General features: G+C 39.1%; 1 protein-coding gene across 3 annotated transcripts in view; it reads left to right on the top strand.

Moving 5' to 3' along the window:
• si:ch211-200p22.4 (phosphatidylinositol-binding clathrin assembly protein) overlaps window positions 1-14,138 on the top strand; it is a 162,699-nt gene that overhangs the window by 57,548 nt on the left and 91,013 nt on the right. For all 3 annotated transcript variants that reach the window (XM_060832539.1, XM_060832540.1, XM_060832541.1), the window contains exons 7-8: window positions 12,614-12,720; window positions 12,888-12,929. In XM_060832539.1, coding sequence (XP_060688522.1) covers window positions 12,614-12,720; window positions 12,888-12,929 — 149 coding nt within the window. The remainder of the gene's footprint in view (window positions 1-12,613; window positions 12,721-12,887; window positions 12,930-14,138) is intronic.

The following is a 14,138-nucleotide window of genomic DNA, read 5'->3' as shown; positions in this document are numbered from 1 at the left end:
GGAGGCTGAGGGGTGACCTTATAGAGGTTTACAAAATTGAGGGGCTAGATTGGATAAATAGACAGTCTTTTCCCCGAGGTCAGGGAGTCCAGAACTAGAGGGCATAGGTTTAGGGTGAGAAGGGAAAGATATGAGACCCAAGGGGCAACTTTTTCACGCAGATTTCATGTATGGAATGAGCTGCCAGAGGAAGTGGTGGAGGCTGGTATAATTGCAACATTTGGATGGGTATATGAATAGGAAAAAACTGACTCTGACTTGTTACAATGTTATAGATCACGATTCTTAGTGCACTGAATCTGTCCTTTTAGTAAGGTATTTTATGCAGACTGGGTTTATTCAGCTTATTCCATATCTGTTGTAACTGGACAAGTCACATATTCTATTCCTTTTAAATGCAAAAAGTGGTAAAGTTATCCACTGTATGGGTAACCATTCTTTGACTATTGTTTTAATTTGTTTTATTTAGGAACGCTTGCTATAAGTTTTTTTAAAATATTTTGACAACCTATTCTTAAATACCTTTCTGATTAAACAGTTATGGTATTTCCTGACTGCTGTCCCATCTCTTGCCCAAAGAGAAGCACCAACTTAAATCTTCAGTTTATGCAGTGTTAATTTGTGCCACATAGCAAATGAAATCCCCATTTCACCTCCATTGTGCCAAATGTTTTGAGTTTTTACATCAGTTCAGCTCTTCTCAAGATAAGATCCTGTGTTTACTTATTGCTCTACGCATAGAGACACCACAGTTGGAAGTGTGAATTGGAACAGAGAATTTATATAATAGACTCAATACAGGAAGAGACCATTTAGGTTTCTGTATAAATTGTATCACTGGAGAGAAATGCTCTAACTTAATTCTCTTGCTCTTGGTCTTTTCCCCCCTTTCGAACATTTTTATTTCCCCCTGTGTGTAGCTCCCTCTTAATTAAAACTGGCCTGGAATTGCTTGTTAATTAGCCATTTTCAACAATCCACAAGCATAAAGTCTTCCAAAAATGGTGGGAGATTGCAGAGAGGAAAGACTACTGATTCAAGCAATCATTCCTGAATCTTTAATCATATTCCCTAGAATATTATGTTCTCACCAAGACACTATACAGCTACAGTGACCATTTGCTAATTTTACATTCAATTCCTTTAGCAATAAAGACCAACATTCCATTTGTTTCTAATCGTCTGTATCTGCCAATTAATGTACAAGGATACCCAGGTCTCATTAGTTCTTTTTAATAACTTCCTGAATCAAAATGGTTATGCCAGAGGAGGTCATTTAGCCCATTGTCTGCATTGGCTCTCCTAGTGAACACTGACACTTCATCTTGTTACTATTCAAATAATCATCCAGTGTAATCGTGAATGTCCTGTTTGAACCATATTTCCAGGTAGTGCATTCCAGACCATAAGTATTTGGTGCGTAAACAAGTTTTTTTTCTTGTCATGTTTGCTTCAGATCACTTTAAACTTGTGCCCTCACATTCTTGTTCCTTTTGTACAGCTGGGAGCAACTTCTTCCTAGCTACTCAGTTCAGATTGCTTGTGACTTTGAAAATTTCAATCAAATCTCCTCTTGGCCTTCTCTCCAAGTCCAAAAGTGTGGCACTGGAAAAGCACAGCAGGTCAGCATCAGAGGGAGCAGGAGAATTGACGTTTAGGGAATAAGCTCTTTGTCATGAATGAAACCCAAAATGTTGATTCTCCTATTCCTTGGATGCTGCCTAACCTGCTGTGTTTTACCAATGCCAAGTTTTTCGACTCAGGCTCTCCAGCAGCTGCAGTCCTCACTTTTTTTTTCTCCAAGGAAAACAATCATGACTTCTGTCTGTCTTCAAAAGTTTCTCATCTCTGGAATCGCACTTGTAAACATCTTCTGCCCTCTTTCAATGTTCTGTCTGTGCTCTCACATCTTAAGCAAATTCAGTACAACCTCCTTGCTCTTATACTCTATACCTCTATCAATAAAGGTTTGCTACTGCATGTTTTAATAAATGGTGTCTCCATATGTCATAGTTGTACAGCATGCAAACTAGATATCCTAAATTAATCTAATCCCATTTAACCCATATCTCTCTCTACCTTTCCTATTCATGTACCCATCCAAATGGCTTTTAAATGTTGTAATTGTACCAGCTTCTACCACTTACTATGGCAGTTGATTCCTTACATGCACCATCTTCTACATGAAAAGGTTGCCCTTATGGGTCCCTCTTCTATCTCTTCCTTCTCACCTTAAACCTATGTCCTCTCTCTCATTTTGGACTCCCTAACCTGGGAATAAAACCATGGCTGCTGCTCACCCTATCCATGGGCATCATTATTTTATAAGCTTCTAAGGTCACTACTCCACCTCTGCTCCAGGGAAAATTGGTCCAACCCCTCTGTATAGCTCAAATCCTTCAACCCTAGCAGCATTCTTTGTAAATCTTTTCTGATCCCTTTTCAAGTTTCACAACATCCTTCCATAGCCAGGTGACTAAATTGAATGCAGTATTCCAAAAGTGGCCTAACCAATGTCCTGTACAGCTGCAACATTACTTCCTAACTCTTATGCTGTCAGTTTTTGTCAGTGCATTGAATATATCAAACACCACCTTTACAGCCTTGTCGACATGCAACTTCACCTTCAAGGAACTATGAAGCTGTACCCAAGGTCTTTGTTCGGCCACTCTCCCCACGACCCTGTGTACAAGTCCTGCCCTGATTTGCCTGACCAAAATGCAACTCTTTGCATTTATGTAAATTAAACTCCATCTGCCATCCCTCAGCCTCTGCCACCTTTTTAATAATTAGTTCATGTATGTACACACAGATCTCGACTCCTGCACATACTTTTGAGTAATACTTTTCATTGTCCCTCCATGGTTCTTCCACAAACATGTATCGCTTCACACTTCTCGGCATTGAACATATCTGCCATTATCTTTCCACTCCAACTTGTCAAATGTCCTTTTTGTGGTTCTGTATTGTTGTTGTCCTCAAATTTACAATGCTTCCAAATTTTGCATCATCCACAGATTTGGAAGTTATACCCTTTGCACCAAGGGCGAGCTCCTTAATATACATTGGGGAAAAAGGATCCCAGCACCCACCTCCAGGAACTCCACAGCAGACCTCCTTCCAGCCTGAAAACCATTCCAATAATTGCTGTGTTTTCTGTCATTCAGTGGAATTTATATCCATGGAGGTAGCATTCCTTTTATTCCACAAATTGACTTTGTTCACAAGTCGTCTGTTATTTGACAGTGAATCAAACACCTTTTTGGAAGTCCAATGTAAACTACATCGCATCATCTTCCTCATCACCTACCTTTTCTGAACAATTGTTATTTAAACCTGTTCTCTTACAACTATGCTGACTATCTTTAATCTAATTTGGTCATGTGGGTAATTCTTTCCAGAATAATTGATTCTAAGTATTTTCCTCACCACTGAAGAAAAATTGACCTGTAACTGCTGGGCTTGTCTTCCACTTTTTTTTTGAAACAAGCATATACTGTTTACTTGGTCCTCTGGCACCACTTCAGAGTCTAAAGAAGATGGGAAAAGTTATGGCTGGTGTTTGTAATTTCTACTCACTTCCTTCATCATCCTTACATGGATTATTTTTCAGTCCTGGTACCAGTGTCTTGCTGAGTTTTAAGTACAGAAGGTCCAGCCGATACCACCTTTTAGTGACTAAATTTCCTCCTCTGTCACCATTGCCTGCATAATATCTGCTGCCGAGGCAGATATTCATTCAATATCTCAGCCATGCCTCTGCTTCTGTGTAAACCTCCTTTTGTCCCTAATTGGCTCTGTTTCTCTTTTTTTAATCACATTCATACTACTTATATGCCTATTTAAAAAAAATTCTGGGTTCACTTTTGTTAGCTTCCAGTCTCTCTTCATGATCCACTTTCATCTCATTTGTTTTACATCTTTCTGAACACTTTCATATTCAGCTTGATTCTCCATTGTATTTTCTACTTAACACGTCAGGAGCATACCTTTTTCTTATTGATTAGATTACCTACAGTGTGGAAACAGGCCCTTTGGCCCAGCAAATCCACACAGCCTCTGAAGAGCAACCCACCTAGAACCATTCCCCTACTCATGAACCTATCACTATGGGCAATTTAGCATGGCCAATTCACTTGACCTGCATATCTTTGGAGTGCGGTAGGAAACCGGAGCACCTGGAGGAAAGCCACACAGACACTAGGAGAATGTGCAAACTTCACGCAGACAGTCGCATGAGGCTGGAATTGAACTCTGGTCTCTGGCGCTGCAAAGCAGCAGTGCTAACCACTGAGCCACCATGCTGCCCCTACTTAATATCTTAATTGGTATTTTTTTTTCATGCAGCTTTGGATTTACTTGCCCTATAGTTCCTTTTTGAGGGAATATAACTTGACCATACCTGAACCATGTCATGAGGCAGCCTGCTGTTTAGCTATAATTTTCCTGCCAGTCTTTAGCTCCAGTTTATTTGGCTCAGCTCCGTTTTCTGATTTTGAAGTCGGCACTCCCCCAGTTCTTGATCTGGATTGTTCTTTTCCACTGTTTTAAAGCTTATTTTATACAATGATCACTCTCCCCTAAAATGTTTTGTTTCCATTGGCATTTGATCTGCTTGGCTCACTTTCTCAAGAACCATGTCTGGTCGTGTCTCCTTTGTTTAGATTAGATTCCCTGTAGTATGGCCCAACAAGTCCACACCAACCCTCCAAAGAGTAACCCAGACAGACCTATTTCCCTCTGACTAATGCACTTAACACTAGGCAATTTAGCATGGCCAGTTCACCGACCTGCACATCCTTGGATTGTGGGAGGAAACTGGAACCCCCAGAAGAAACCAAACACTTTGAAAATGTGCAAACTCCACGCAGTCGCCTGAGGTGGGAATCGAACCTGGGTCTCTGGTACTGTGAGGCAGCATTTCTAACCACTGAGCTACCATGCTTCCTAAAGATGTCAGACGAAAGATTTACTGCTATAGAAAATTCTCCTGAATACAATCGGCTTAACTTGCCACTCTCTGCCTTCTGCACAATCATTATCCTAGTGGATAGTTAGATAATTAAAATTCTCCTCTATAGTTGTTCAAAATGTTTGCACCTTATTGTTTTTCTTGCCAGCCACTAGTGGTTGGCTGGTAAAACAAGCCTCAAAATGTAATTGCACTTTGTCCTTCAGTTGTAGCCAACTTAAAGCTGGTCTTGAGCACTGTAGCATGTCATTCTATCCAATGATCATCTTAGCCATATTGCCATCTGTGCTCCTTTTTCTTCTTTTTTCCTATCTTTCTTGCACACACTTATATTGAGGAATATTTAACATCGAGCCTTGTTATTGTTTGACCTAAATCGTTGTTGCAGCTTGTTAATTTTATTTACTATAATCCGTGCATTCACTTACAAGGCAAAATCAGGGTTACATTGTATTTATTCCTTATTCCAATTCCACCTCTAACTTACTATCCTCTCTTCTGCTGCTAAGTGAGTGTCACAGTATTTTATGTACCTGGTATTCCTTCTTCACATCTATACTTGCAGAAATGCATATTTTTTTATTCCCTAACAAATGAAACCCCTGTTACTACTGCAATACCAATTGTCTGTCTTCCCTCTGCTGCTGGTGAGCCACCTGTGATGCCACAGGCTTGGTTTGCACAGTATTCCTCTGAGGAACAGTTGACCCATGCAGTGTCTAGATGGAAAACTGGCAAATAACATGGCTTTGGGAGACTCCACCACCAGTCTGGCTTGTTAGTCACCCATGCCTTATTTGCCTGGATGCTGCTATCTTTGTGACAATTGCCCTAAATATTATTGATGTATTCCTCTGCCCCCGTACATCCCAAAATGACTCTAGTATCTGCTCAACTCTGAATCCTGGGGCCTGAATTTCTGCATCTGTTGACAATCATGCACATGCTTGACTTGGTACTTAGTGTTCACAATATTGCACATACCCCAGATTGGGTGTTCATATGATTGATAATGCCATACTTTAAAATTTACTTTTGAGCTACTTATTATAAACTGGGGATTAGAGTAGAAATTAGTATTACACACCCATACTCACCAATCAACTTCTACTTTACTGTTTAAGTTGAATACTTAAGTCTGAACAGATTCCTACAAGATTAGGAAAAGGAAAAGCTTAGGAGTACCTCTTTCTCACCAAATTACTTCACCTTTCTAAAGTTTTAGCACTCCATTCAGCCTTAATTTTATCTTCTAAAACTAAAATGTCAGCTGAACCTCCTTTGCAGCAAACAACTGTTAGGACTAGTTTCCTTGATTGGCAGCTGTTCCACAGCAGAGTTTGTATATTCCTGCTTAGGCTCCTGAATTTAAACTGTAAATTTCAGTTAATTCTTAAATGCTAAATACAAGCAAATTTAGATTGTGCGATCGAGATTCCTTCAACTCGCAACTCTCAACACTGCATTTTTTTACACACTCGCTTTAATTCCTTTTTCCTAATTTAAATATTTGTAGAAACTCTTGCTACTTGCTTTTATATCTCATTGTCTTCAGGAAAAGAAGTTTATGAAGTTCAAGTCTGGGTAAAACATAATTTTGCCATTTGTCTTTCTGAAGAATTAGTTGTCCAAACTTAAAAACAAATTATTTTTAAATGATCACCAGTCTGACTATAAAATTCTTTTTGATGTATATTTAGTTAAGATTAGTTTTTGTACACTATCACATTTTATATGAAGAGGAGAATGCTGCTTATCTTGTTAATGAAAACCTGATTCTTTCTGTTTGCAGTCAAAACTGGTATTCTTGATTTGTCTGTATTATTCTGCTTAAATATTGTGGATGTATATTAATGTAAATGGATTTAATTTCGGGGTAAATAAAACCTTGCATAAAGTTTTCCTGCTTGCTTCCCTGCAAAGGTAAATTTTGTTTTGAATTGAAAACAAACGCATTCCATGAAGCTTTAGATGTTTTTATGAATTTTTAATGCAGTCACAAACCACTTTGGATCTAGAAATGTTCAAGTTTGAAAATTTAGTTTATAAAAATAAAGCTACTAAATTAATTGCAATTATACATTAAGGCTTTAAAAATACATACTGACTTAAATACAGCTGAGCAACGCATACCCGAATAAATCTCTGAAGTTGCATAAAGCTTTAGATTAGATTAGACTTAGTGTGGAAACAGGCCCTTCGGCCCAACAAGTCCACACCGACCCGCCGAAGCGCAACCCACCCATACCCCTACATTTACCCCTTACCTAACACTACGGGCAATTTAGCATGGCCAATTCACCTGAGCCGCACATCTTTGGACTGTGGGAGGAAACCGGAGCACCCGGAGGAAACCCACGCAGACACTGGGAGAACGTGCAAACTCCACACAGTCAGTCGCCTGAGTCGGGAATTGAACCCGGGTTTACAGGCGCTGTGAGGCAGCAGTGCTAACCACTGTGCCACCGTGCCGCCCACAAGCCGCCTGCTTGTCTGGCTTAAAATGAGTAGTGTTAAAACGGATTAGCTTGTAGCCATAATATTCTCTTATATTCGTCTGCAACATATGGCACACCACAGTGGAAAGAAGAGGGTGTAAGTTTTGTAACCAAAAGACCACGTTCATTAGGGGAGTATATGGAATGCAGGTTGATCTTAAGTAGAATAGAAATTTTGGGGTGGCTCAGTGGTTGGCATTACTGCCTGTCAGGACCAGGGACCTGGGTTCAATTCCAGCCTTGGGCAACTGCGTGCGGAGTTTCCTCCGGGTGCTCTGGTTTCCTCTCTCAGTCCAATGACGTGCAGATTAGGTGGATTGGCATACTAAATTGCCCATTATGTTCAGGGATGTGTAAGTTAGGTTGATTGTGTAGGCAGTAGAGTCTAGGTGGGGTGCTCTTCGGAGAGTTGGTGTACACTTGTTGGGCCAAATGGTCTACTAATTCCACACTAGTGATTTCTATATAGTGTCTTCAATTTATTCATAAGTTTATAGTATCCATTATCCATTACCTTGCTAAGGACAGGTTCCTAATTGTAGCTTAAATGGAATAGACATTTCTTTTGGTTTTCAAGCGATCCATGGAAAATTATCCCTGCGTTCTCCTTTCCTAAATGTTTTTTCTCTCCTGCAACATGGAATGAGTGTAATTGTTAAAACTTTATTCTAGTAATCTACTTGGAAAGCTAGTAGATTTAAAAACTTTTTCTAATAAATTTTTAAAAGAATGGTAGTGAATATAGCCTCTGCCAGCATCAAGACTAGAGGTTTGCCATTGCTTGTTTATGGGCAAGTATCATAGAAACTCTGGTGTGTTTTCGTGGAAAGTATGCTTTGAGATAATGCAACATTGGGAAGTTGACCTAGTAGTTGGTCTTACACCAAAGAACTTTCCTCTGCTTCATTTTTACAATTTTTAAACATGGCACTGATAGCCAGAGTCATGGAAAAAATCCTGCTTATTACTACATTTTATTACTACATTTGATAAGGTTACCCATGGTAGGCTTATGCGGAAAGTCAGGAGGCATGGAATAGAGGGAAACTTGGCCAATTGGATTGAAAACTGGCTAACCGGTCGAAGTCAGAGAGTGGTGGTAGATGGCAAATATTCAGCCTGGAGCCCAGTTACAAGTGGAGTTCCGCAGGGATCAGTTCTGGGTCCTCTGCTGTTTTGTAATTTTTATTAATGACTTGGATGAGGGAGTCGAAGGGTGGGTCAGTAAATTTGCAGATGACACGAAGATTGGTGGGGTTGTGGACAGTGAGGAGGGCTGTCGTTGTTTGCAAAGGACTTAGATATGATGCAGAGCTGGGCTGAGGAGTGGCAGATGGAGTTCAAACCTGCCAAGTGTGAGGTTGTCCATTTTGGAAGAACAAACAAGTTCGTTACAGGGTTAACGGTAGAGTTCTTAGTGAGGTGGAGGAACAGAGGGATCTTGGGGTCTATGTACATAGATCCTTGAAAGTTGCCACTCAGGTGGATAGAGCTTGTAAGAAGGCCTATGGTGTATTAGCGTTCATTAGCAGAGGGATTGAATTCAAGAGTCGTGAAGTGATGTTGCAGCTGTACCAAAGTTAGGCCACATTTGGAGTACTGTATGCAGTTCTGGTCGCCTCACTTTAGGAAAGATGTGGAAGCTTTGGAGAGGGTGCAGAGAAGATTTACCAGGATGTTGCCTGGAATGGAGAATAGGTCGTACGAGGACAGGCTGAGAGTTCTCGGCCTTTTCTCGTTGGAACGGCGAAGGATGAGGGGTGACATGATAGAGGTTTATAAGATGATCAGAGGAATAGATAGAGTAGACAGTCAGAAACTTTTTCCCCGGATACAACAGAGTATTACAAGGGGACATAAATTTAAGGTGAAGGGTGGAAGGTATAGGGGAGATGTCAGGGGTGGGTTCTTTACCCAGAGAGTGGTGGGGCCATGGAATGCGCTGCCCATGGGAGTGGTAGAGTCAGAATCATTGACGACCTTTAAGCAGCAACTGGATAGGTACAAGAATGGGTGCTTAATCTAGGATAGATGTTCGGCACAACATAGTGGGCCGAAGGGCCTGTTCTGTGCTGTATTGTTCTATGTTCTATGTTCTACATCTTTGTTGCACTGTTTTGCAAACAGAGTTCCAATTCTTCAGCAACTTGATCAACATCCCGTTACCATGATCATCTTTTATTAACTGGCAGTGGAAGCTTTTGGCAGCTGGTAGTTTTAGAGACATATAAAAAAGGAGCAATGCTGCAAGTTCCTTTTAAATAGTCTAAAGTAGACTGATACCAAGAGAATATGTGGAACTGAAGTTGTAAATGCTATTTAGAATGCATCCAAGATTATTTCTTGCACCAATGTTTCTAAGGGAATAAGGAAAGAGACCTTGTTTAATTCAGTTCCTGGAAGCAAAGTGGGACAAATAACTGCTATTAAGAGTTGCATAATTGGGAAGTTCCCTGACTTAGTGAATACATAGTGGTATGTTTCCATCACTGGATAAAATTCTTGGAATTTCCACGCCAAATAGACTGCAGCAACTCAAGAAGGCAGCTCACCATTGCCACCTCAAGGATAATTTGAGATGGGCAATAAAGGCTGGCACACCCAACTAAATCCACATCCCAAGAATAAACACAAAAAACTAGTGAGATTTTGTGTAAGAATTATAAACTGTAATGAGTTGAAGATTGGGTACTGGCCAAGAAAATTACAAAATTTATGGAGGGGAAGAAGAGGATATTTGCATTTAACAGAGTGCGCAAGAATAATCAAGCAAGACACTGATCAGTATTAATTTTCCAGAAGTGAGATGTATGGTGTAATTTTCTTAAAATTCCAATAACGCAGAAATGGATGCTATCCAAATGCCAATTTTCCCACACTGGTCTTGGGAATTATTTTATCCAGAGATAAGTGGAGTTAGTCATTGAACTGCTCAAAGCTGAGTTAATGTTTTTAGCCAATGGTGAAGCCAGAGGTTACAGACGATGACTATTAAAATGGAATAGAGGCCAGAGCAGAAGCCACGATCTTACCAAATGTGTAGCAGGTTTGAAGGGCCAAATAGCTTGTAGTTTTTCTGCATTCTGAAGTCAGATTCACCTCTGTTAACTTTAGCTCTTCACAGATGCTGCTAAACCTGGGTTTCTCTGGCACTTTCTTTTTGTTTCTACTACATCAAATATAATTATTTGGTGTCAGATGTCCAAAGTTTTCAGTGTTGAGTAGAGTAAAGCCTTTAGGTGAAGATGACTGCTCATATTTGGTATCTTTTCACTAGCAGTAAAATCAGTTTAAGCCCTGTGCAGGTTAGTGACTTTGTCTCTAGCAGATTTTTTTTTAACATAAGATTACTGTAGCAGGATAAAGTCCTCTGACATATGATACTCAGTACCAGTGTCTTGGTATTAAATAATTCAGATATTATGTACACATGTCTTGGCCAATATTAAGCTGTTAGGTTGCAATGGATGACGCTAAACTTAGTTGTAAACTTGGAGGGCAATGTGGAAGTCTAAAAGGAAATTTAGCATATTTGTGGATAGGGCAGACAGGTGACTGAGGCTCCATACAGAAGTATGAGGCAATGCACTTTGGTTAGAAGAACATGGAAAGACAATCGTAAATAGGAGATATAATTCTAAAAGTTGCAGGAGCAGGGAGACCTGTGTATGTGTGCGTGTGCAGATCATTTAAAGGTGACAGGGCAGATATTGGAAGAAATTTCTAAAGTGTAGGGTATTCTTGGCTTTATTAGTGAGACCGTAAAGTACAAGTTCAATATCTCCTTGCACAAGGTATATGTTGGACTTGAGATGGAGAATTAAGTATGGTTATGGGTGCCACATCATAGGAAAGATGCAAATGCAATGGAGAGTGTGGAAGTGATTTACAAGAATGGTTCCAGGAATGGAAAACTCAATTTGAGGATGAATTGAAGTTGGGGGTATTCTCCTTGGAGAGAAGAAGACAGAGAAGTCGGAGGTTTTTTGAAATCGGAAAACTGGACAGTAAATAAAGAAGAGCTGCTCCCACTTTCGAAAGAAAATTTGAACAAGAAGACGTTGATTTAAAGTGATGTGCAGTGGAAGCAAGAGTAATGAAAGATTTTTTTAAAAATACAGCAACTGGTTAGGGTATGGGTTGCATTACCTGGAAATGTGGTGGAGGCAGCTTTAGTTGAGGCATTTGAAAGTATTTGGATGAAAATGGTGTGCAAAGGTCTAAGGGAAAAGGCGGGAGACTGGCACTATAACAAAATCATGGCTGAATGGCCTCCTGTGCCATAACCATTCTAATTCTGAGATGAGTATTGTTCCACTAGAATGTCTTGTTTCAAGTAGTAATCGGAGGTAAGCTGGAGTGAGACCTTTTTTATACCCTCTGGTCAAGTGTTGTGATAGTGAAATTGTGAGCATGGCTCTGAGGCATGTTAGCCATGAGACATAACCCAACAGAGATGATCCTTTGATTTTTTTTTTACTTTGATTCATAGTATACAGCAACTTATTTTAAGCTTCAAACTACTGGTATTTTAAGTAGTCACCGAGCAAAGTTCCTTACATGTCAAGGAAGGAAAGACATGATACTAATAGCTATTGCAATTATATACTGTACTCTTAATATTCTTCTTTTGAATGACAACATTACACAAGTTACTTCATGTAACCATTTTGAAAAAGAACAACCATGTTAAATTGGCTAGAACCAGGGTCAAATAAAAATGTGTATTACTACTTAGTTGTGAGTAGGTAAAGGGCTGGTTCATCTCAAGATTTTTATAACAAGCTTGGAGGTTCTGCTCAAACTATTTCAGTAGATTTGAATATCTTCAAAATTGAGTGATTTGCCATCTGTTGTGTAAATAAAAGCATCAGGAAATGTACAGAAATCGAGTTTTAATCTGAAGAAATTATGCCACTTATATTTTTGGAATGTTTATAGTGGGCATTTTTCTCAATGTTGACAGAAACATTGCATATAATTAGGTTCATTTTATTTCCTGTTTTCATGCATTGCAATGGCTCTGACCACAGCAGCTTTAAAAACAAATACAGTAGCAGGTATGGAAAATTCTTAAATGCATTTTAAATGTTTTTTAATAATTTTGAAAACATGTACTAAAATGTTGTTTGCTTTCTTTCAGAGAAATATTTTGATATGAAGAAAAATCAGTGCAAAGAAGCCTTAGACATCTACAAAAAATTTCTGGCTAGAATGACCAAGTTGTCTGAATTTCTCAAAACTGCAGAGGTGAATATGCATTTATGCTTGTCTGCAGTCTTTCTCCCAAACCCACCACTTCCCCTCTTTTTTTTTCCTGTGTATGAAACCTTCTGTAAGCATGCAATCACTTTCCTTTTTTTTTTATTTACTTGCCACTGCATGAAGTAATGTGAACTTTTTCTTTGTTGACACAGCAAGTTGGAATTGATCAGGGTGACATTCCAGATCTTACTCAGGTCAGTGTACATATCATTTTAGCTTTGTCCATTTCCCAGCTCCTGAGGTTTTAAGTTTCTTTCCTACAGAGTGCATGAGTCTCTGTGTATACATGATTTATACATGTATATTTTATGTGAACTCTGCCTGTATACATTGCATTGTGTGAAGTAGTGCCAAGCCTTTGCCATGTGATTTGAAGGGAACTTCATCAATGTATTTGAATTTGTTTATTTTCATGACCTAGATTAATCTGTTGAACACTGGTTTAGAATGATTTGATGGAAGCAATGGTAATAATGCACACTGAACTCAGACAGCTCAATATTTTCTGCAATGCCCAAAGAGCTTCTGAATTGAACCTGCATTGTTATTTTTATAATCTTCCATTCATCTCAAATGTCTGATTATTCCTTCTCCTGTACTTACAATCAGAATACATGATTGTGAGTTGAGTGAGATTTAAATACAAGCTGTGTTAAGGCAAGAATATCCAAGGTGTGCTGCTGGCTGAACAAGTCAAAATATTTAAGTAAAATGTCTGAAGACTTTAGCACTATTGACTCATGTAGGTATGAGATCTGATTTCTGACACGAGGACATTCTACTCTTTATCCAAAAAGTCAAGTTCTATCTTGATTCTTAAAACAAGATAATGAGTGATATTCATTGTGTATCAGTCAAAACAAATAAGCACAGGAGTTAGTAATAGGCAATGTAAAATTTGCATAATGTGTTTTTCCATTATCGGAGAAATGGCAAACTGAAGATAACAGATTTAATGTCCCAGCAATGACATTAGGTTAGAGTAGAAGAGTGGCAATAAGTCCCAATTTCCTATGTTAAGCATTGAGATGTATTTAAGAGTACACATGTTATAATTCAAAATTTAGCTTGATTCATATGCCTTACATAATTGCTTTGTTTGCAGTGTTGCCCTGTACAAGTCAAAGGGTGACAATTTCAAGTTGTGATAACTTGAAATAGATTGGTCAAGCTTGGCTAGATTTTTAAGAGGAAATATTCACCATCAATTCTGCTAAATTGCTAGTTGGTCATTCTCGTTTGGAAGTATGTGTACATTGGGTGAATCAGATTCAGCAGTAGCTGGTCTCATGATGACCAACTATTTCTAACAGTCGATAACCAGGCAACCTCATAAATGTGGATCTTCTAGGAGAAAGTGGGGACTGCAGATGCTGGAGATCAGAGCTGAAAATGTGTTGCTG

Source organism: Hemiscyllium ocellatum, chromosome 11, assembly GCF_020745735.1.
Source record: "Hemiscyllium ocellatum isolate sHemOce1 chromosome 11, sHemOce1.pat.X.cur, whole genome shotgun sequence".
Taxonomy (NCBI): domain Eukaryota; kingdom Metazoa; phylum Chordata; class Chondrichthyes; order Orectolobiformes; family Hemiscylliidae; genus Hemiscyllium; species Hemiscyllium ocellatum.
This window is presented reverse-complemented; position numbering and strand designations above follow the sequence as displayed.